The 25,188-nt window shown below is 36.4% G+C and overlaps 1 protein-coding gene across 1 annotated transcript; it reads right to left on the minus strand.

Annotated features, from left to right (window-relative positions):
- Positions 1-3,853: 3,853 nt before the first annotated feature.
- LOC138306241 (xaa-Arg dipeptidase-like) lies at positions 3,854-23,873 on the minus strand. The gene is made up of 7 exons (XM_069246642.1): positions 23,476-23,873; positions 15,113-15,261; positions 14,467-14,609; positions 12,333-12,487; positions 12,145-12,150; positions 11,435-11,672; positions 3,854-4,835 (listed from the first exon to the last, which is right to left on the minus strand). Exons 1-7 carry the CDS (start codon positions 23,839-23,841, stop codon positions 4,699-4,701), a joined length of 1,194 nt encoding a protein of 397 aa, XP_069102743.1. The 5' UTR covers positions 23,842-23,873; the 3' UTR covers positions 3,854-4,698.
- Between the last annotated feature and the right edge of the window lie 1,315 nt (positions 23,874-25,188).

Consider the following 25,188-nt stretch of genomic DNA (forward strand, 5'->3'; position numbering starts at 1 on the left):
ATTATTTATTTTAACAAATACCATATTGTAGCTACTGATACAGTTTATGACAATGTTTATGACAATGAAATCCCTATCGATACTCGTATAAGTGATGTAGATATTCCCGGTGATGAACTTTCACAAAATTACTTGGATCGTTAAACTAGCTAACGTATACGTAGATCGCTCGCGATTAAAGATGGTTTAGAGTTGTCCTCAGGTATCTTTGTCAATGTATCTTTTACAAGGATTTTCAAGTTTGTCGATATCAAAATAAATCAAAATCTTTAAATCCTTTACAAATTATCACCATGTGGAAATAAAAAGCGCGTAACCATTAAAAAGTAAATTAATGGGTTATCTCTGTATAAAGCGTACACAGCATTATACGCGCCCGTTTCAATGGTATTTTAAGGATGTTCTCTTCTAATTGATACATCAACCTTTAGTTGTGTTTTGTATGCGTGTTGAAAGTTAAAGTAGTAGATTTATACTTTGAAAAGTAGAACCTGTGTTATGAGAATGAACATAGCAAAACATGGAATAACACCGCTCTGACTGTAATGAATTTAAATTTTCTTTTTCCTATCTTTTTTAGGGTGTGTACTGAGGTGTCATTGTGTCAAGGTGTGTACTGAGGTGTCAATGTGTGCATTGAGGTGTCAATGTGTGCATTGAGGTGTCAAGGTGTGTATTGGGGTGTCAATGTGTGTACTGATGTATCATGGTGTGTCATGGAGTGTAAAGATGTGCATTGAGGTGTCAAGGTGTGGACTAAGGTGTCAAGGTGTGCACTGACGTGTCAAAGCGTGTACCGATGTGTCAAGGTGTGTGTACATATGTGTTAGAGTGTGAACTGAAGTGTCAAGGTGAGCACTGAGGTGTCAAAGTGTGTACTGATGTGTCAAGGTGTGTGTACATATGTGTTAGAGTGTGAACTGAAGTGTCAAGGTGAGCACTGAGGTGTCAAAGTGTGTACTGATGTGTCAAGGTGTGTGTACATATGTGTTAGAGTGTGAACTGAAGTGTCAAGGTGAGCACTGAGGTGTCAAAGTGTGAACTGAGGTGTCAAGGTGTGTGTACATATGTGTTAGAGTGTGAACTGAAGTGTCAAGGTGAGCACTGAGGTGTCAAAGTGTGTACTGAAGTGTCAAGGTGTGTGTACATATGTGTTAGAGTGTGAACTGAAGTGTCAAGGTGAGCACTGAGGTGTCAAAGTGTGTACTGATGTGTCAAGGTGTGTGTACATATGTGTTAGAGTGTGAACTGAAGTGTCAAGGTGAGCACTGAGGTGTCAAAGTGTGTACTGATGTGTCAAGGTGTGTGTACATATGTGTTAGAGTGTGAACTGAAGTGTCAAGGTGAGCACTGAGGTGTCAAAGTGTGTACTGATGTGTCAAGGTGTGTGTACATTTGTGTTAGAGTGTGAACTGAAGTGTCAAGGTGAGCACTGAGTGTCAAAGTGTGTACTGATGTGTCAAGGTGTGTGTACATTGTGTTAGAGTGTGAACTGAGGTGTCAAGGTGTGTGTACATATGTGTTAGAGTGTGAACTGAGGTGTCAAAGTGTGTGTACATATGTGTTAGAGTGTGAACTGAGGTGTCAAGGTGAGCTGAGTGTCAAGTGCTGTGTGTTACATATGTGTTAGAGTGTGAACTGGTGTGTCAAACATTGTGTTAAGTGTGACTGAGGTGTCAAAGTGTGTGTACATATGTTAGGTGTGAACTGAGTGTTAGGTGTGTACTATGTGTTAGAGTGTGAACTGATGTGTCAAATTGTGTGTGTGTTGAGTGTGACTGAGTGTCAAGGTGTGTGTACATATGTGTTAGAGTGTGAACTGAGTGTCAAATGTGTGTACATATGTGTTGAGTGTGAACTGAGGTGTCAATTAGAGTGTGACTGATGTGTCAAGGTGTGTGTACATTTGTGTTAGAGTGTGAACTGAGTGAGTGTGTCAATGTGTAGTGTGTGAGGTGTCAAGGTGTGTGTACATATGTGTTAGAGTGTGAACTGAAGTGTGTACATATGTGTTAGAGTGTGAACTGAAGTGTCAAGGTGAGCACTGAGGTGTCAAAGTGTGTGAACTGATGTGTCAAGGTGTGTGTACATATGTGTTAGAGTGTGAACTGAAGTGTCAAGGTGAGCACTGAGGTGTCAAAGTGTCTACTGATGTGTCAAGGTGTGTGTACATTTGTGTTAGAGTGTGAACTGAAGTGTCAAGGTGTGTGTACATATGTGTTAGAGTGTGAACTGAGGTGTCAAAGTGTGTGTACATATGTGTTAGAGTGTGAACTGAGGTGTCAGTGTGTGTCAATGTGTTAGAGTGTGAACTGAAGTGTCAAGGTGAGCACTGACGTGTCAAAGTGTGAACTGATGTGTCAAGGTGTGTACATATGTGTTAGAGTGTGAACTGAGTGAGGTGTGTGTACAAAGTGTGAACTGATGTGTCAAGTGTCAGTGTGTGTACATATGTGTTAGAGTGTGAACTGAAGTGTCAAGTGACATAGTGTTAAGTGTGTGTGTCAAGGTGTGTGTACATATGTGTTAGAGTGTGAAGATGTGTCAATGTGTGAATATGTGTAGAGTGTGACAAGGTGTCAAGTGTGTGTACATATGTGTTAGAGTGTGAACTGTCAAGTGTCAGGTAGTGTGAACTGAGGTGTCAAAGTGTGTACTGATGTGTGTCAAGGTGTGTGTATTGTGTTAGTGTGTGAACTGAGTGTCAATGTACAAAGTTGAACATGTGTCAAGGTGTGTGTACATGTGTTAGAGTGTGAACTGAGGTGTCAAGGTGTGTGTAAGGTAATGTGTGTGTACATTGTGTTAGAGTGTGAACTGAGTGTCAGTGTGTGTACATATGTGTGAGTGTGAACTGAGGTGTCAAGGTGAGCATTGTGTAGGTGTCAATGTGTGTCAAATGTGTGTACATATGTGTTAGAGTGTGAACTGAGTGTCAAGTGTGTGTGTACATATGTGTTAGAGTGTGAACTGAGTGTCAAGGTGTGTGTACATATGTGTTAGAGTGTGAACTGAGGTGTCAAAGTGTGTGTACATATGTGTTAGAGTGTGAACTGAGGTGTCAAGGTGTGTGTACATATGTGTTAGAGTGTGAACTGATGTGTCAAAGTGTGTGTACATATGTGTTAGAGTGTGAACTGAGGTGTCAAGGTGTGTGTGCATATGTGTTAGAGTGTGAACTGAAGTGTCAGGGTATGTAATGAGGTGTCGATGTGTGCGGGTGTGCACTGTAGTGTCAAGGTGAGCACTGAAGTGTGTCAAAGTGTGCACTGATGTGTCAATGTGTACACTGAGGTGTCAAGGTTTGCACGGAGTGGGAGTTTGCTTTTGGACTAGAACTCTCTCACTCAAAGTACATTGTATGTGGGACATAGAATTATAAGGTTTTACTCTGATCTGGTTATGCATGACGTATTCATATACGGAAGTAATTGAATGTAAAACTTTTTAAGTAACTTAAGCTTTATAACGTATATTTGATATGTTTTAGATGTGGGACAAAAATGTCTAGATATGTCATATCAAGCCAGAAATGCAGTTGATGATCGATGATTTGTTTCCATATTTCTGGTACAAACTAATTGATGCATAGACATTTCTTGATAAGATTTATAAATATGTATATTACATATGTCGCACAAGACTCTGAATAAGGTACTGCTGGTTTGTCTGTTTACACGATGTAGCACCAATATCAATAACCACTGACATAGGAGTGGGATTGTAATTGAGGCTAAAGTGATTTCTACAGGCATGTTTTCACATAAACAAATATAAGGCATAAAAACAAGAATTTCATACTGCATAACTTCTGTGTTGTAACTAATGTTTAATAGCCATCATACATGTTTGTCTGTCCGTTTGAGTGATTTTCACAGATTAATTCATCAAAACATATGGTTTTCAATAGATCACTGAAGAAAAAATAACATGTCATAATTTTCGCCCAGTAATGGCATATATAACTTAATTATTTTAAGTTAGATATCGTATAGTATCGTGAGAAAACGATAGAATGACACAAACACTATCCTTATTGAACTGCACATCATCTCAAAAGATTATCTAAGCATGGTATCTTAAAATGTAATTATGGACTCTTTCACCGATAAAGATGAAGTACTGTCGCTGTAAACATTTTCTGAATATAAACCTGTTCGCGTGTCTCTATAAGATATATCCAGTCGTCTGGAAATCATAGAAAATATGCCGTATATCTTTTGGGAGATTTTGTAACGTCGAAACTGACAACATAATTCGTCTTTGATTTGTTCTTGTACTGATTTATTTTGAAACTATATCAATAAATGGTGTGTGATATAATGATAAAGGGTAAGGAGTTGTCGACGACCAAAGTTTTCATCAGGGTTGCAAATTGATAGTGCATCCTCGGTACCTCATGGATTACTATGATATATGTCGTTAGCTCTATCCCTTGTTTATGGCATTGCAAACCTGAAGGCATTTCAATTCAGTTAGTGCCTTATCCGAAAGGGAAGGTTTGTCAGAATATATAAATCCACATGTGCCAACTTCTGAAATCAAATACCCGTATGCACAAAACAACACTTGCACCTTATCCCGTTCGTCTATGCTGAGGATGTAATGATGTCAGCGTTTGTGGTTCTGTCTCTACTGAGAATGTAATGAAGTCAAGTCTTTCTCTGTGGTTCAGTCTCTGCTGAGGATGTAATGATGTCAAGCCTTTCTCTGTGGTTCGTTATCGAATTCTGCCTTAATTCTGTATAAAAGCTCCTTGTTAGTGAAGACATCGATAGCCGTCATCGCCATTGCTTTCCCTTGTAGGATGGTGTACGGCTGGGCGGCAGGGGCACCTGTTAGTGTGTAGAAAAATGAATAGCAATATATAATTTTGCCACAACAGAGTATCTATAAAAGTTCCGAAATTTACTAAGCCTTTCTCTGCCTTAATTCTGTATAAAAGTTCCTTGCTAGTGAAGACATCGCTTTTCCTTGTAGGATGGTGAACGGTTGGGCGGCAGGGGCACCTAGGTGATACAGGAACGGGCTTTATTGGATAAATTTGATTTCAACAAAATGTTACTTCGATAATATATCGAAACAGGAATGAACAACAGTCAATGTCTGTTCTCTCTTAGGTAACAACATATGTACAAATGAAGGCTTGAACACAGTCATGAACAAATACTATCAACCATAGGATCTACACCTAAAAATTCATATTGGCTATTAAGCCGACGGCCATCTACATATGGTATTCAGTAATTCTTTCTGACTGCTGTATTCATGCGTATGGTGCAATGAAAACATGGGCATCTACTTTAATCTTGACCCATTGGTGATTCAGCTCATTAAACAATTGGTCTTCATGAAAGCTGGGTTCACGTCGCGAGACTGGGTTCACTGGTCTCTTGCGGATGCACACCACTTTGCGGGGGGGGGGGGGGGTGATGTGCGTCCGCGTGATATCAGTGTAGCTAAAGGCTTTCACAGAAGCTCCAATTTGAGCCAACCTGTTTGCCGTGGGTTGCATCTCGTATCCGGGGGAAGAAGGTCTTGGTGGTTGAATAGGTTTTGCTCTTTTTTCTTCCTTTTTTACTGCTACGCACTACTTTGTCTTCAGACTCCGGTTAGACGAGAGGTAATATGGGCCCTGTATTATCACTCACTCGGATGGTCATGCCGATCCCTTGGTTCGTAGGTTTCCAAGATTGGCTTAGGGTCAATCGTGAAATTAATTTGGATTGTCTTGTTTCTGATCAATCTTGCGGGTGTACTTACACCGGACTAATATTTATTATTAATCTCGCGAGCGTGTTGTCACAAGCTTGATTTGAATTATGTTCGTTCGAAATATTTTTGACGAGTATACTATCTGTGTATCCCTGGCACTTTGACACTGGATATCCATGTCACCATGAGTGTCCCCCGTTGGGCTCCGAAGTGGGTGGGGGCACAGCTAGCGAATTGTAATAAACTCTGAAAGATGGCTTCCAAAAACAAACAAAATGAGCTACAATCAAAATCTCCCCAAAAGGAATCAACCACAAATCAACAAACAAAAAACGGTACAACAAACACATTCCCACAGTTTCTGGTCATGTCCTCTACACAGAGTGGCAAGACCACTGCAGGTTTATCGCCTCTTTTACGAAAGAGCATCAAAGGCATTGCTGGCGATGTCAAATTTGTCAAGCCTTTGGGATCGGGTGATCTCCTAATAGAGGTTTTCCGCAAGCAACAAGCGGAGAACCTCCTTGGAACCAACAGTTTTGCCGGCCTCAGTGTATGTGTAAAACCACACACGTCATTGAATTGTAGCGAGGGGGTAATCAGGTACCCGGCCTTGCGTAATGACAATGAGGCCGACATACTGTCATACTTCCAACAGGAATGCATTCCGGTCACCTAAGTGAAAAGAATCATGACCAGAAAGAGTGGGAACTTGGTACCAACACTCACCTTTATATTGACGTTCGCTACACCAACGTTACCACAGAGTGTAACTGTTGGTTACCAGCGTTATGCTGTTACCGTCTACATACCAAATCTATTGAGGTGCCGTGACTGCCAGAGGTACGGCCATTATGAGAGCAATTGTAGACGGAAGATGGTATGTCAGTACTGTGGCCGTGAAGGTCACGACGAAAAAGACGAACGTGACATTGTCAACCGTCACTGCGTCAATTGCGGGGGTGACCATGCTGCGTCTGCTCGCACCTGTCCTGCCTGGACTCGGGAGAGGGAGATATTACGGGTCAAATATACCCGAAGTGTCTCTTTCCCCGAAGCTAGGAGGATAGTCGAGTGTTCAGACCTGAATGTGGCCACTTATGCACAGATCACTCGCGCAAAGACGCCTGTTGACAGTGTCACCGTCAAACATGCGTCGGTCCAGGCCTTGGTTGATAAGCCTAACTTGGACAATGTTGTCCCAGACATGGCTGATGCTAAGGCCTGCAAAGTAATCATGGGGGACCCGGAAAGGTTCAAGTCGGGTCCACCTAAACCACAAAACAAACCACAACAAAAACCACCTGCTGGCCCACCTGGAGCTAAAACGCCAATCCCACCGGCGTCTCCAGGACTTACACAACACCAAATTCAAACACCGAACATAAGAAAAAAAGTTACCGCCGCTCGTCATAGACGTGCTTTATCTTCAACGTCTATTGACGTTAAAAAACTCCCTGATAACGCCAAGCGACCAGCAAATACACCACCGCAGGAGCAACGCCAGACCAAAACCACCAAGGTAAAGCTGACGAGGCTCCCTGCACTAAACAACAAACCCAGTAAGGGATCAGATGACCCTATCCTTGGACGTCTATGATGTTCTATCGGACGACAGCGAGTTTGGTGACAACACATTTATCACCACCAAACAACCTACTTCAAGAAGTCCTGTCGGTCCGACAAACTATCCTCAGGGAGCAACATAGAGACAAACACTATCATACAATGGAACATCCGCGGATTTAAAGCGAACATAGAAGAATTAAAACATCTTATACAAACAAAGAACCCATCCATATTCTGCCTTCAAAAAATGATGCTGAAAGACACCATCAATCTCAGACAATTTATACTATACACAAAAAGTCAAACAACAGGTGACCGCGCATCAGGTTGTGTGGCGGTGGCGGTGCATAAAAACGTCCCTCACAGACACATTCAACTAAATACCACCTTACAAGCTGTTGCTATAAGCGCAACTCTTCACCGAAAAATAACAGTCTGTTCTATATATTTACCTCCAAATACTCCATTTATTTGTGATGAACTGAGTAACATCGTATCACAACTACCAGTGTCATATATTATCATGGGAGACTTTAACGGTCATAATAGCCTCTGGGGCTCCCCAGGCACTGACGATAGAGGTAGACGTATCGAAAAGTTTATTAATAAATTATAACACCAATGCCCCAACATATTTACACCCTGCCTCTGGCTCGCTTATCCACATTGATTTATCGTTGTGCCTTCCATCAATTCTTCTGGATTATGATTGGATGGTCAACGATGATCTTTGTGGGAGCGATCACTTTCCAATTATACTAAAAAACATAGGGTCACCAAAACTTGAGGAGTCTATTCCTCGTTGGAATCTACATAAGGCGGACTGGGTTCAATTTAAAAACTTGTGCGCAGCGGAGTTCATCGAGGATAAATTTTTGAACCTTGATGACCCCATTAAAAATTTTCACAGAAGCGCTCACTTCTATCGCTATAAAAACCATACCAAAATCCGTGCCAAAACCTACAAAGTTTCTTCTTTCAAATGATTCATTTATCAATAAATCTGGTAGAAATTCAGCTCTGAGGCGGTACGTGGCTTCGCTAACCGGCTCAAAATATAACAATTTAAAAATTTAGAGAGCAAAAGCTCGAAGGTCTATCAAATCCGACAAGAAAAGTTCTTGGAAAGAGTACGTCTCAAAAATTAATTCCAATACATCTTCGAAGAAAGTTTGGGAAATGATTGGTAAAATCATTGGGAAAAGAAAAGCAACACCATCCTCCCACCTCATTAATTTCTTCAAAATCCGAAATAGCTGACGCCTTTGCCAAAATTTTGCTAAAAATTCATCCGTCAATTCATTCCAAAAAATTCAAAAATTTAAAAAAGAAAAGGAAAAGAGACGTCTTAATTTTAAATCCTCCAATATTGAAAGTTACAATAGGCCTTTCGAGATACCAGAATTGCTCTAGCCCCTTGAGAAATCAAAGGACTCGGCAGCTGGACCAGACGATATTTCATATATGTTTTTAAAACAATTTCCAGACTCTTCACTAAAATGTCTTTTAACTATATTTAACCAAGTTTACTCTTCTGGCAAAATTCCCGGGTCTTGGAAGGAATCTACTATTATACCCCTTCCGAAGCCTGGGAAAGATGCTACTGATGCCAATAACTATCGTCCTATTTCATTGACGAGTTGTATTTGTAAAACTCTAGAACGTATGCTAAATACTAGATTAGTTTGGTTCCTGGAATCGAACAATATTTTAAGTCATTTGCAAAGCGGCTTTAGAAACCGCAGGGGAACGGTAGACCACTTAGTTAGGACTAGAAACATTTATACGAGAAGCATTTGCCAAGAAAGAACATCTTGTGGCCGTATTCTTTGACCTTGAAAAGGCATACGACACAACTTGGCAATATGGAATCATGAATGATCTCCATGATATCGGTATACGTGGTAATTTGCCAAAGTTTATTTAATTTTATATCTGACAGGCATTTCAAAGTTCGAACGGGTTCAACTTATTCAGAAACAGAAACACAGGTGATGGGCGTCCCTCAGGGTGGTATCCAGTCCGTCACACTTTTTGGATTAAAGATTAACAGCATAACTAAATTTCTTGGCCAATCTACGGAAGGGTCTCTATTTGTGGATGATTTCTTGATCTGTTACAGATAAAAAAACATGCACACTATAGAACGACAACTACAACAATGTTAAGGCAAATTACAAAATTGGACTGACGAAAATGGCTTAAGATTTTAAGATAAAAAACTGTCTGTATGCACTTCTGTCAAAAACGAAAACCACACAATGATCCTGACCTCACACTCAATGGAATTAAAATTCCAGTAGTTGAACAAACTAAATTTCTTGGACTAATATTTGATTCGAAACTGTCCTTTGTTCCACATATCAAACATCTGAGGGATAAATGCTCGAAGGCGCTGAGCATTCTACGAGTTCTTTCCCATTCTGATTGGGGTGCAGACCGTGAAATGCTTCTACGTATCTATCGGGCACTTATCAGATCAAAACTTGACTACGGCTCAATTGTCTATGGATCGGCTCGCAGCTCCTATCTACAGATGCTTGACCCTATACAGAATCAGGGACTGCGTCTCGCACTTGGAGCTTTTCGAACAACACCTGTGAAGAGTCTCCATGTGGAAGCTAATAGGCCACCTCTAGACGATCGACGAAAGAAACTATCCTTACAGTATGCTGCTCAACTGAAATCCAACCCCAAAAATCCCTCATTTAAACTGGTACTCAATCCACAACATCAAGAAATATTAACACATAATCAAAAGCTCAAACAAACATTTGGCATCAGAATTTCAAAATATTTGCTGCTCTAAATATAAATTGCGACACCATTGACGAGTACACCGTATCGGATGTACCACCATGGCTCATTCAAACACCTGATATCAATTTATCTCTACATGAGAGGGCAAAATCCAGTGCATTGGGGAGTGCATTTGGGCTTTCTCTGACCATGTTCAGATCTACACTGACGGATCAAAAGATGGTGATTATGTCGCGGCAGCATGCTGTACATCAAATCACTGCTTCTCTCTCCGACTCCCGGATGTTGTCTCCATTTTCTCTGCGGAAGCATGTGCTATCGGTCTGGTGCTTGACCATATCAAAGAACACCGCATTGAAAAGGCAATCATATGTTCCAACTCTCTTTCGGATCTTCAGGCTTTGTAATTAAGAAACCATAGAAACACATTAATCCAAAATCTTTTGATCCGAACATTTCGATTGTCTTCTAAAACTCAAATTACTTGTCTCTGGATTCCCAGCCATGTGGTTATAAAGGGAAATGAAAAGGCCGATAAAGCAGCTAAGACCACTCTTCGTCTAGCACAAACAGATTTGAAACTACCTTACACCGACATCAAACCTTACATTCAGTCAGCCATTAAACACCATTGGAAACAAAGGTGGTCTACCGAACCAAACAATAAACTGTTTAAAATACAACCTACATTTAATCCTAATTTGTCCAGTCGGAGAGACCACAGAGAGGAAGTTGTTCTCTCTCGGCTCCGAATTTGACACACATATTGTACACATTGCTATCTATTGAGAGGGGAGGATCCTCCTACATGCCATGCGAGTGGAGCATGTTTTATTGCATTGTATTGATTTTAAACACATACGAGATAAGTACTATGATGTCTCCGACATGTACACTTTGTTTCATGCCGTGAGACATAATCGTATTTTCAATTATCTCAAAGAGATCCGCATTTTAAACAAAATTTGAACGTTTTCTCATCTCATCTATGTTCATGTCAACGCAACACACATCGTTTCGTCAACATTGTGCATGCGTTTTCTCATGTGTTTTAGCAAAAACTATTTTATCCTATGTAACTCTTTTTATTAAATCAACATTTACAATTTTGTTTTAGTTTTTACTTGCCCTTTTCTTATCCTGATCTTTTAGATAAGTCATTGTTTATATCCTAATACTGATATCTGCCCTTAAGTTTGGCCCTAAATGACCTTAGTTGTCGATGGGCCGTAAAACTAAAAAAATCATTTAACAATTGCAAGAAGAATCATGAATCATTTCAGCTGCATACTATATTTATAATGATTGAATCTCTATGCCAAATTGAGAATGATTTAAGCTGTACGCTCTATTAAGAATAATTTTAGCTGTAAAGCGATTGATATTTTACCTGTGGCGTTAGTGAAGGCCCTGCTATGGTTGGGCTCGTCTGTTCCGATGTAAAAACTAGGATGAAGACTTGGTACAATGTACGACACGTTACCGATGTCCGATGACGCCATGGAAGGGGTCAGCTCATCTTTCTGCGCATCAAAATGCAACCCCAATATAGTGGCGTTTCTCTCAAAAGTAATGGCCAGTGCTCTATTGGGGATAAAATTGAGATAAGGCACGTCGGAATATTTGTACTCCACCAGTTAAAAAGCACATAAATATAAATGTTATGCTCCGTGGATATAGAATTTGATAATTAGATAATTAATAAAACTAGTGGCATATGTTAATTGGATTACACCTTGGTGTCATTGAATGATATTGCGGTTTGTGAGTAATTTACACATTCTCTTGAAGATATTGCTGAAAGATGTAATTGGTCTAAAGAAATGTTCACTATATCATTACGTACGGTACTCATAAAACAGTTTCTCATTCAATCGTCATTTATCCTTAATTCATATCTATTCATTGACTGCTCCTATAAAGACATATTGGATTAGATTAAGTGATTTGTTTATGACTGGTTTTCTCCGTGATGAAATGTGTGCAATTTAGTTCAAAGTGCTCTAAAATATTCCACAGGCCTAATTTTGTACAACAGAGGAGTTCCTTACCTTTCTCTATATACTAGTCCTAAATGAGACTTACCAGCGTGCTGAATACCTTTATCTGTTTGTAATAGAACTTTAGAAATAGTGTGCGGTTTTTTTCCAAGGTAACGTTTTCATGTTACCCATTATTATTGTGCTTTAGGTGGATGTTGGTCATTTGTACCATTTATACCCCATAGATTTACATGATATATCTTTCAATCACGATATTGTTCAGGTCCATGGGCAGCGGTTCCATACCTTACATCCAGTTGCTGTTGCTGCACTTTCGAAATAACCATTTATTCTTTCCATTAGTGTATTAAGCTCAGTCTTATTAGGTGCGCGGATGGAATATTGCAGTTCGGCTACTTCCGGTATAATGTTTGCTTTCACCCCTCCTTTTGTTATTATTCCTGTTAAAAAAATATTCAAAATCGCTATGCCTCACTAAACTAGTATTTAAAACTATCTTTGCATGGCATCTTTTATGTAATGGATAATTTCCGAAAACCTGTCCATTATTAGAGAGAATGGATAGCGGGCGAGGTACAATCCATTCTCTCTAATAATGGACAGTTTGAGGAATTTATCCTACTTAAAACCCATCATACCACTACTCACTGCCTTGCTTACCCTGTTTGAGAAATGGGACATCCCATTTCAGGAATTGCACAGGTGTTCACTCACCTGTGACAAATAATGGAGTAACAATGTTGAGATGCATGCACAATCATTTAGTTTTACACCTTTGGAGGTACAACAGTGTTTTTGAACATGTCCGATAGTGATATTTTCCTTACCCGGCCATCATTTACATGTAGGGATGTACGCGGCTGTGATGCCTGTTTGAAGTGACCTATTTATTCGCACAAGGACATGTGCATTGTCTAACGTTACATCAAATACATACAAGCAAGGTGAGTTTTCCCTACAATTTAAACATACTTGTTTTTCCTAAAAGATCGACCATACGCATGTTATAGATATGATAAAAAAAACCATATCTGATTGCTGTGATAGCATTGCATTGGTATACTGTGAAACCTGTCTAATCCGACACCGCGTTGGAGCAACTTGTTTGGTCAGATTATTCAGGGTGTAGCAAAGTCAGATACTGTTGTATATTATTGTTGCTATTGTTGAATACGTAGCAGTTACAGATAGGATATAGGGAAAGCAGGTGTCAGATTAGACAGGTTTCGCTCTTAAGTATATTATGTTTAACCATAATCATCAGATTATATGTTATAAGTGTTGTGAGAGATCTGAGCTAAAAGACTGCATATTATCCCACCTCAGTCAAGAATCTAGAATTCCTATTCCTCGTCAATTACAAGTTTTAAAAATATGTAACAAATAATAATGCAAGACTCTAATTATGTTTTTTATTCATATTCAGAACAGTAACAGCTAGAAAGGGGAAGCAATAATTTCGATGGAGGAGTGAACATAAATGTCAAATTTTGGATAGTCAAATAAACATGTTTGGTTTCCTTACAGCAGCGTTTTTTTCCTTTGTTCAAAATAGACTGTCCATTATTGTGGGGAATAATGGACAGTGGCCCTATAATAATAGATAGTGAGCTACATAATGGACTCCTAGGTGTCCGTTATGTAATATAATGGTCATATATAACAAAGGAAACTTTACTAGCTGGGTTTTAAACATACATATGCCTGTAATTTTGAATCATCCTACTGTACTGTATTTACATTATTTTTTTTGTTTTGAAAGTCCTCCTGATACGATGTTTAGATTAGCTTAGGTATCAATCCTATATCGATTGCTTTAACAACGAGCTCTATAATGACCTTTTGTTGACATAAATGACGTCCTACTGGTCATGGTGTGGATTAAACAATTAAAGGATAGTTAGATTGCATTTATTAGAGATATAAATGCAATCTGGGTGGCAGATAAATAGAATACCGCCCGTTAATAAATGCAATCAAACAATCCTTTAATTGTTATATTTATATTTTATTTTCTGGTTTAAAGTAAAACATAATTTAGATGCGAGTGAACATTTTAATTTCCCGCTTCAGAGATTCAACCTCAAAAGTTGAAAAGATAACAAAATTCCAAAAAATTTCAACAGCTTTTCAATTTACTTATTTTTATAAGTTTCATAACTATACTTGTTCATTAGACTACAATGTCAATTTCCCCGCGCGGACTAACATGGTGTCAGTAAACAAGACTCACATCCATTTATGTAGATATTACTACTCCAAGTCTAGGCTGCATTTATTGGCTCATAATGCAGATCACGATTATCATTAGAGTAATGGGAGTCGCAGTGGCAAAATGTAAATATATCACGTTTACACAGAGATCACTTCTACTGAATGTAAATATTAGTGATAGTATAAATAGTTATTTTACAATTACCATGCACTCTCCATGTCGGTTTCATTTGTTGGCGCATGCAGGACACGGTCTGGTAGCACGCGACTGCCGCGTCCAGAGCGTTAACGCCATCCCAGGGTAAAGCTGCCGCATGACTGGCTTTGCCCTTATACGTCACTGTTACCCTGGAACATAGAATGTTCGGGGAAAACTAAGTAAATATACTAAATATTATTTTTCTGTTCACTTTAAAATCTGTTTTACGCTTGTTTAATGGTGGAATAACGATAGTTGTTTAATAACCAGCCCTCATGATTCCCATCCCATTTATAACAGTTTAGATATATGTATATGTGTGACAACCTTTGTTTTTACTATGTTATTGTTAAGTTTTTAACCCTGAACATGTCATTATAGAATACAAGAGTAGTATATCATTGTACAGTAAGAGGACCAGATTTGTATTCCATGTTTGCTACTTCTCATTTATAATGCTGAATAGAAATATGAAGCAATTAGAACACTTGTCTGACAACCAATATTGTGATACGGTAATTACGTCATTATTAAATGACCAGTTTAACCACATCAGCGGTATGTTGTCTTTGATTGCACTAAGTTAAAAACAACAATGAGCTGCAGGTTCTGATCAGGGTCAGGCTAACATGAAAGAGTATATGTTTCCTACCTGTCTATGGCAGTCAAGGTGGGGCTAACAATATCTGTTTGGCCAGGATGAGACATCATCACCGCGTCAATGTTGTCAAATGCTTGGCCTTTGATAAGACGGACTTTCCCACCACCCCCTTCTTCTGCTGGCGTACCTAGCACTGTTAGCTGCCAAGTAAACAACGAAGAGAAGTATATGTGATTAGCAAATACAAACTACAATGTGTGTACGTACAGTTGCATAATCATTTGACAATTAACACTGTCAGTAACAAAACAAAAGGAGGTTCTAACCCTACAATATTCTTAAAGTTTAACATCTAAATAAGAAAATTATCTTATATTTCATGATTACAGTAATCTGTCATTTCATTACATCTATCAATAAAGAATATTTTGAATTGACAGATATATTTTGTTTATTCAGTTAAGATTATGTTTAAAAACAAATAGCTATATTTTCGTAATTTATTATTAAATAGCATTTAAAGTTCTTGTACCTTCCAGTATTTTGACAACTTCATATTTTTTCTTGAAGCATCATAATCATCTTTTGACATAACGTATCAAATACATGTAATCACAAAATAATCTTGGTCTGGTGCACAAAACCAAAAGAGAGTGTTTATCTTCCATAATAGCTAGATTGCTAAATTGCTAAAATAGGCTCCCAAATTTGGTCATATTTTGTAATTAAGAACCTGTAAAACATTAATTTGAATTTTAACATTTTACATTTCCAGGTTTATCAGATTGTAAGATCGTTTTACGAAATATAACATTAATTTGATATCGATTTGGATCAAAAGAATCATGGTGTACCCCTCTGGAGAAACATTACACGCATAACGCAGGCCCATGTGACTTTTTGAATTCTTAAAGGTACCTCACCATTTTTCTCTCTCTCTCATAATACATAAGGCGCCTTGTATCAAATTGGTTTATGGCAACAGGTACTTTACAAGAATTTAACGAATATGTCAAAAAACTTCTATTGTTTATAGATTTTTATGCACAAATTTTACGAAATAACCAATTTGGCGGCCATTTTGAAACAGCGCATTTCTTCAACTTTGTAGAGAGGTGCAATTTCACCTTGTTTTACTTCAATATTTTCACTTAAATCGCCTGTGCTGCGACAGTTTTAGCTCTATCAAGCTATCAAGTTCATTTTCGCTGTAAATTATTTTTAAAGTTCACTGGGATGAAATCATAAGCTATTGGTCTTTTATTTTGAAATTGATATAGTTTGAAGTTTTAGCAAAAAATGCTGAAAAATAACAAATTTTTTAACGGGACAAAATATCAAGCACACTGACCCCCTATTTTTATGCTGGTTTTGGTTCTGTCAATTTTGCTAATTTTCATACTTATCAGACAACGAATTGGGAAAATATTGCTTTAGTTTGTCATGTGTAGGGTCAAACAGTGAAGTTCCGGTAAAATCGCAATTTACGTCAAATAGCTATCTTTGAATCTTTGATTCACAAGTTAGTCATCATTTTTTCTAATAATAATTTGACTTTTCACAAGAGCAGATCCTTACATCCTTACATGTACGGATCGTCTCTGGTGAGGTTTCATTCTGGTCCTCTTGTTTTAAGCCTTCATCAAAACGGGGTTTTTTGCCACATGTAAAATTTGTCAAAAATTAGACTTCTACGATTTGTAAAAAAAAAATATTCAATAATTTAAGGAAATGACCCATTAAACGGCAATTTCTATTTCACACCTTCTCGTGTCAGTTTGAACAAAATAATCGGCGATAACATTTTTTAAATCTCATATATCAAATATTAAAACTGTAGAAAATGTAGCGGTGAAAATCAACAACATTCGACAGTCCTGCATGATGATAACCGTGAATGATGTTGGTGAATAATGTAAAGAAGAATCATACATTTGTAAAAGATATTAAAACAACGATAAAATCAAATCAAATAAAGATAAATTCAAATAATGTAACGAAGTAAATGCAATCAATATAATAGCAACAGCAAATTGTTTATGTCACCCAATCAAATAATGAATCAATAGATACATGTTGTTTAATGACAAAAGAGAATAACACAATGACAAAAAAAAATGAAATGATGGTAGAAGCAGATGATATATTGGTTAAATCAAATAAAATATTGATAAAATGATACCATATATTAGTACAATCCAATCATATAATGATCAAACCATATCATATATAAAATCACAGATTTATATACTAGTGGTATATTTGGACCGCAGCGTTCCATACACGTTGGTACTTGACCGACTTTTAGTTTTTGATGAAAAGGTGAAAGGTGATCCATCAACTGGCGGAAAATTCCAAACGAGAAGCATAATAGACAAATATTAGTCATATGATACATATAATCTGTCCCTTCTTATGAAATTGATTATACTTGTTTCGAGTTTTCCATTTTTGCTCGCAAAGGCTCGCAAAAAAATCTAAACTAATATCATTAAAACAAATCTGATATGATGTGAAACTCACGTCAGATCTTCACTGAATCAAACAGCCGTACTCACAGGCAAGAATACCCCATCTGACCACAATGAAATACATTTGGGCAAACCATGCAGACATTCAACACTCTGTATGCTTTAGTAGTGCTTAACAAAGATAGAAACAAATATAAACGTTGTAACTAAGGTTTTATATGATAGGCTAATAGGCTATATGTATAAGACATTTCATACGATAGGCTGTATTATATCTCTAGATGACACTTCATACGATAGTCTGTATTATATCTCTAGATGACACTTCATACGATAGTATGTATTATATCTCTAGATGACACTTCATACGATAGACTGTATTATATCTCTAGATGATACTTCATACGATAGGCTATATTATATCTCTAGATGATACTTCATACGATAGGCTGTATTATATCTCCAGATGATACTTCATACGAAAGGCTGTATTATATCTCTAGATGATACTTCATACGATAGACTGTATTATATCTCTAGATGATACTTCATACGATAGTCTGTATTATATCTCTAGATGACACTTCATACGATAGTCTGTATTATATCTCTAGATGACACTTCATACGATAGACTGTATTATATCTCTAGATGATACTTCATACGATAGGCTATATTATATCTCTAGATGATACTTCATACGATAGGCTGTATTATATCTCCAGATGATACTTCATACGATAGGCTGTATTATATCTCTAGATGATACTTCATACGATAGACTGTATTATATCTCTAGATGATACTTCATACGATAGGCTGTATTATATCTCTAGATGATACTTCATACGATAGACTGTATTATATCTCTAGATAATACTTCATACGATAGACTGTATTATATCTCTAGATGATACTTCATAAGATAGGTTATATTATATCTCTAGATGATACTTCATACGATAGGCTGTATTATATCTCTAGATGATACTTCATACGATAGGCTGTATTATATCTCTAGATGACACTTCATACGATAGTCTGTATTATATCTCTAGATGATACTTCATAAGATAGGTTATATTATATCTCTAGATGATACTTCATACGATAGACTGTATTATATCTCTAGATGATACTTCATACGATAGGCTGTATTATATCTCTAGATGATACTTCATACGATAGGCTGTATAATATCTCTAGATGATATTTCATACGATAGGCTGTATAATATCTCTAGATGATATTTCATACGATAGGCTGTATAATATCTCTAGATGATACTTCATACGATAGGCTGTATTATATCTCTAGATGATACTTCATACGATAGACTGTATTATATCTCTAGATGATACTTCATACGATAGACTGTATTATATCTCTAGATGATACTTCATAAGATAGGTTATATTATATCTCTAGATGATACTTCATACGATAGGCTGTATTATATCTCTAGATGATACTTCATACGATAGGCTGTATTATATCTCTAGATGACACTTCATACGATAGTCTGTATTATATCTCTAGATGATACTTCATACGATAGGCTGTATTATATCTCTAGATGATACTTCATAAGATAGGTTATATTATATCTCTAGATGATACTTCATACGATAGGCTGTATTATATCTCTAGATGACACTTCATACGATAGGCTTGTATTATATCTCTAGATGATACTTCATACGATAGTCTGTATTATATCTCTAGATGATACTTCATAAGATAGGTTATATTATATCTCTAGATGATACTTCATACGATAGGCTGTATTATATCTCTAGATGACACTTCATACGATTGTCTGTATTATATCTCTAGATGATACTTCATAAGATAGGTTATATTATATCTCTAGATGATACTTCATACGATAGACTGTATTATATCTCTAGATGATACTTCATACGATAGACTGTATTATATCTCTAGATGATACTTCATACGATAGGCTGTATTATATCTCTAGATGATACTTCATACGATAGGCTGTATTATATCTCTAGATGATACTTCATACGATAGACTTTATTATATCTCTAGATGATACTTCATACGATAGACTGTATTATATCTCTAGATGATACTTCATACGATAGGCTGTATTATATCTCTAGATGATACTTCATACGATAGACTGTATTATATCTCTAGATGATACTTCATAAGATAGGTTATATTATATCTCTAGATGATGATACTTCATACGATAGACTGTATTATATCTCTAGATGATACTTCATACGATAGGCTGTATTATATCTCTAGATGATACTTCATACGATAGACTGTATTATATCTCTAGATGATACTTCATAAGATAGGTTATATTATATCTCTAGATGATACTTCATACGATAGACTGTATTATATCTCTAGATGATACTTCATACGATAGTCTGTATTATATCTCTAGATGACACTTCATACGATTGTCTGTATTATATCTCTAGATGATACTTCATAAGATAGGTTATATTATATCTCTAGATGATACTTCATACGATAGACTGTATTATATCTCTAGATGATACTTCATACGATAGTCTGTATTATATCTCTAGATGACACTTCATACGATTGTCTGTATTATATCTCTAGATGATACTTCATAAGATAGGTTATATTATATCTCTAGATGATACTTCATACGATAGACTGTATTATATCTCTAGATGATACTTCATAAGATAGGTTATATTATATCTCTAGATGATACTTCATACGATAGACTGTATTATATCTCTAGATGATACTTCATAAGATAGGTTATATTATATCTCTAGATGATACTTCATACGATAGGCTGTATTATATCTCTAGATGATACTTCATACGATAGACTGTATTATATCTCTAGATGATACTTCATACGATAGGCTGTATTATATCTCTAGATGATACTTCATACGATAGTCTGTATTATATCTCTAGATGATACTTCATAGATAGGTTATATTATATCTCTAGATGATACTTCATACGATAGGCTGTATTATATCTCTAGATGATACTTCATAAGATAGGTTATATTATATCTCTAGATGATACTTCATACGATAGGCTGTATTATATCTCTAGATGATACTTCATACGATAGCTGTATTATATCTCTAGATGATACTTCATACGATAGGCTTATTATATCTCTAGATGATACTTCATACGATAGGCTGTATTATATCTCTAGATGACACTTCATACGATAGTCTGTATTATATCTCTAGATGATACTTCATACGATAGGCTGTATTATATCTCAGATGATACTTCTAATGTATTATATCTCTAGATGATACTTCATACGATAGGCTGTATTATATCTCTAGATGATACTTCATACGATAGGCTGTATTATATCTCTAGATGATACTTCATACGATAGACTGTATTATATCTCTAGATGATACTTCATACGATAGTCTGTATTATATCTCTAGATGATACTTCATACGATAGGCTGTATTATATCTCTAGATGATACTTCATACGATAGGCTGTATTATATCTCTAGATGATACTTCATACGATAGGCTGTATTATATCTCTAGATGATACTTCATACGATAGGCTGTATTATATCTCTAGATGATACTTCATAAGATAGGTTATTTTATATCTCTAGATGATACTTCATACGATAGGCTGTATTATATCTCTAGATGACACTTCATACGATAGGCTGTATTATATCTCTAGATGATACTTCATAAGATAGGCTGTATTATATCTCTAGATGATACTTCATACGATAGACTGTATTATATCTCTAGATGATACTTCATACGATAGGTTATATTATATCTCTAGATGATACTTCATACGATAGGCTGTATTATATCTCTAGATGACACTTCATACGATAGGCTGTATTATATCTCTAGATGATACTTCATACGATAGGCTGTATTATATCTCTAGATGATACTTCATACGATAGGCTGTATTATATCTCTAGATGATACTTCATACGATAGGCTGTATTATATCTCTAGATGATACTTCATACGATAGGCTGTATTATATCTCTAGATGATACTTCATACGATAGGCTGTATTATATCTCTAGATGATACTTCATACGATAGACTGTATTATATCTCTAGATGATACTTCATACGATAGGCTGTATTATATCTCTAGATGATACTTCATACGATAGGCTGTATTATATCTCTAGATGATACTTCATACGATAGGCTGTATTATATCTCTAGATGATACTTCATACGATAGGCTGTATTATATCTCTAGATGATACTTCATACGATAGGCTGTATTATATCTCTAGATGATACTTCATACGATAGGCTGTATTATATCTCTAGATGATACTTCATACGATAGGCTGTATTATATCTCTAGATGATACTTCATACGATAGGCTGTATTATATCTCTAGATGATACTTCATACGATAGGTTATATTATATCTCTAGATGATACTTCATACGATAGGCTGTATTATATCTCTAGATGATACTTCATACGATAGTCTGTATTATATCTCTAGATGATACTTCATAAGATAGGTTATATTATATCTCTAGATGATACTTCATACGATAGGTTATATTATATCTCTAGATGATACTTCATACGATAGGCTGTATTATATCTCTAGATGATACTTCATACGATAGACTGTATTATATCTCTAGATGATACTTCATAAGATAGGTTATATTATATCTCTAGATGATACTTCATACGATAGGCTGTATTATATCTCTAGATGACACTTCATACGATAGGCTGTATTATATCTCTAGATGATACTTCATACGATAGTCTGTATTATATCTCTAGATGATACTTCATAAGATAGGCTGTATTATATCTCTAGATGATACTTCATACGATAGTCTGTATTATATCTCTAGATGATTCTTCATACGATAGGCTGTATTATATCTCTAGATGATACTTCATACGATAGGCTGTATTATATCTCTAGATGATACTTCATAAGATAGGTTATATTATATCTCTAGATGATACTTCATACGATAGACTGTATTATATCTCTAGATGATACTTCATACGATAGGCTGTATTATATCTCTAGATGATACTTCATACGATAGACTGTATTATATCTCTAGATGATACTTCATACGATAGGCTGTATTATATCTCTAGATGATACTTCATAAGATAGGTTATATTATATCTCTAGATGATACTTCATACGATAGACTGTATTATATCTCTAGATGATACTTCATACGATAGGTTATATTATATCTCTAGATGATACTTCATACGATAGACTGTATTATATCTCTAGATGATACTTCATACGATAGGCTGTATTATATCTCTAGATGATACTTCATAAGATAGGTTATATTATATCTCTAGATGATACTTCATACGATAGACTGTATTATATCTCTAGATGATACTTCATACGATAGACTGTATTATATCTCTAGATGATACTTCATACGATAGGCTGTATTATATCTCTAGATGATACTTCATACGATAGACTGTATTATATCTCTAGATGATACTTCATACGATAGTCTGTATTATATCTCTAGATGATACTTCATACGATAGGCTGTATTATATCTCTAGATGATACTTCATAAGATAGGTTATATTATATCTCCAGATGATACTGGGGTTGTTGTTCTTCGCTTCAAGGTAGAAATTGGTATGCTGTGTCACCAATAACGATAATCTCAATAAGACAATGAGTGCACCGTACCCCGGACATTTCACAACCGTGAAAAAGGAAATTTACGATCCCCTATGCCATGACTTAAGTACTACATACTTTCAGTCAAATTAGGTAGGACCACTAATTGATAAGTAAGTAGGTGTTTTTGTGACTAAACATTTTAATCTAATCAGTTAAAATATTGATTCTTAAACATTTGATGAAAATAGATTATTTTCCAGTTCTGTGTTTCCTACCTTGCCAATAGGTTGCCCGGATGTTTCCATGGCAGCTTTGACCCCTACCCCGGCCGCCACGCCCAATTCTGCTATCAGGTTGTGTCCGCATGCGTGACCGATTTCCGGTAGAGCATCATACTCACACAACACCGCCACATGTGGCCCCGCGCTGTCGTCACCAAATGTAGCACGGAAAGCAGTGTCTAGTTTGTATTTTCTCTCCACATGAAAACCCTGATTCTCCAGAAAATCAGTTAGTACTGCATGAGCATGATGTTCATTATTGTTTAGCTCAGGATTTTTCCACAATTCCTGACTGACGTTGTTTAATTCTAAAGCTACATTGTCGATCGCGTCACAAGCTGTAAATTTTAAGTCGGCCATGCTGTTTTTCGAGTCTTCGTGATTTTACTGTATAGAACCTCGCGGTTATAGGCAATGAAGCTGTTGCTTGCAATATTTTAATATACATCATAGATAAAGATAACACTGTTTAATTACCTCTGTTTTACATATACAGGTGCGTGATACACTAGGCTCATTACAGTTCATTCCTAGTTACTGTAACGACTCCAATCGACAATCATTCCAAAATCAACAATTTCAGAGGGAGGGGGGGGTCGGTAAAGTTTCCAAATGACATTTTAGTGACAAATGATATTGTGTCCCATCTGTAAGGCCCTTCCCGTCTGTTGATAGGTGTATGTTAATCAACTTGACCATCATTCTCGATACTCCAAGGGTTCCGATCATTTACGATTTCTACACCCCTGGACTATTTTATGGTGAAACTGGTGAAAGCTCAAGGGAAAAAATCTGAACTAATCACCGGCTTGCAAATATTTTCCTTGAAGTTTACAGAGAGAGCGACGCCCAATTTCAACGTCACACAGTCAACCACCCAAAGTTTACCGTTATAGGGCTGTTTTGATGTACATCAAATAACTAAATTACCTGTTCTGTTCTGTTGCCTCAAGTTTTACTACGAGTTAATCCAGGGGTGTAGAGATCGTATGTGATCGGAACCCCTGGAGTATCGAGAATGCTTCACCATCTGATAACAGGTCTTTTACGTTATTGTAACGATGTTATTTGGACCGCTGGAGAAAATCTATTCATTAAGAATGGACATCAAAATCACCCTTCAACACGCCATGCAAATCGTGGCATTGTATTTTGCATTCCGCAATATCCATACACACCAAATTTCAACGAAATAGTTTGATGTCTAAATAATAGCCAATCAGAAGCCCTTATTTCGTTACCATGGTAATAAGGGTTTTCGAAAGTGGTTTCTTTGTGTTTGGCATACTCTTTACCCATTTTCACCTCGATCAGACTCTAATTTTTTAGCAATCCGAAGCCAAGGAATGACAGTCATGTTTTTATTCGGTTATGAAAGAATGCTCTTGCACACCAAGGCACATACTCCAATACCCAACAGTCCAATATGTTTTAAGCGTATTTAATTAGTTTGAATGAAAGTCAATTGGTAGCTATACAACCTAGCAGCATAGTACAGACTTAACCACCGCTCTATTGGCCTTTTAGTCTACATGTATTCATTAGACCGTTTAAGCCTATCTATATCTATTGATTTGCACGTATTTGGTAGCGCTTTATCCAATTATGAATGCGCATATGTAAATATCACATTTAGGATATTGATTTTGTTTTTAGTTTTTATCATAAAAAATTTACGACTACAGTAAAATTTCCTTATTTTAGGAG

Source organism: Argopecten irradians, chromosome 1 (assembly GCF_041381155.1).
Source record: "Argopecten irradians isolate NY chromosome 1, Ai_NY, whole genome shotgun sequence".
Classification (NCBI taxonomy): Eukaryota; Metazoa; Mollusca; class Bivalvia; order Pectinida; family Pectinidae; genus Argopecten; species Argopecten irradians.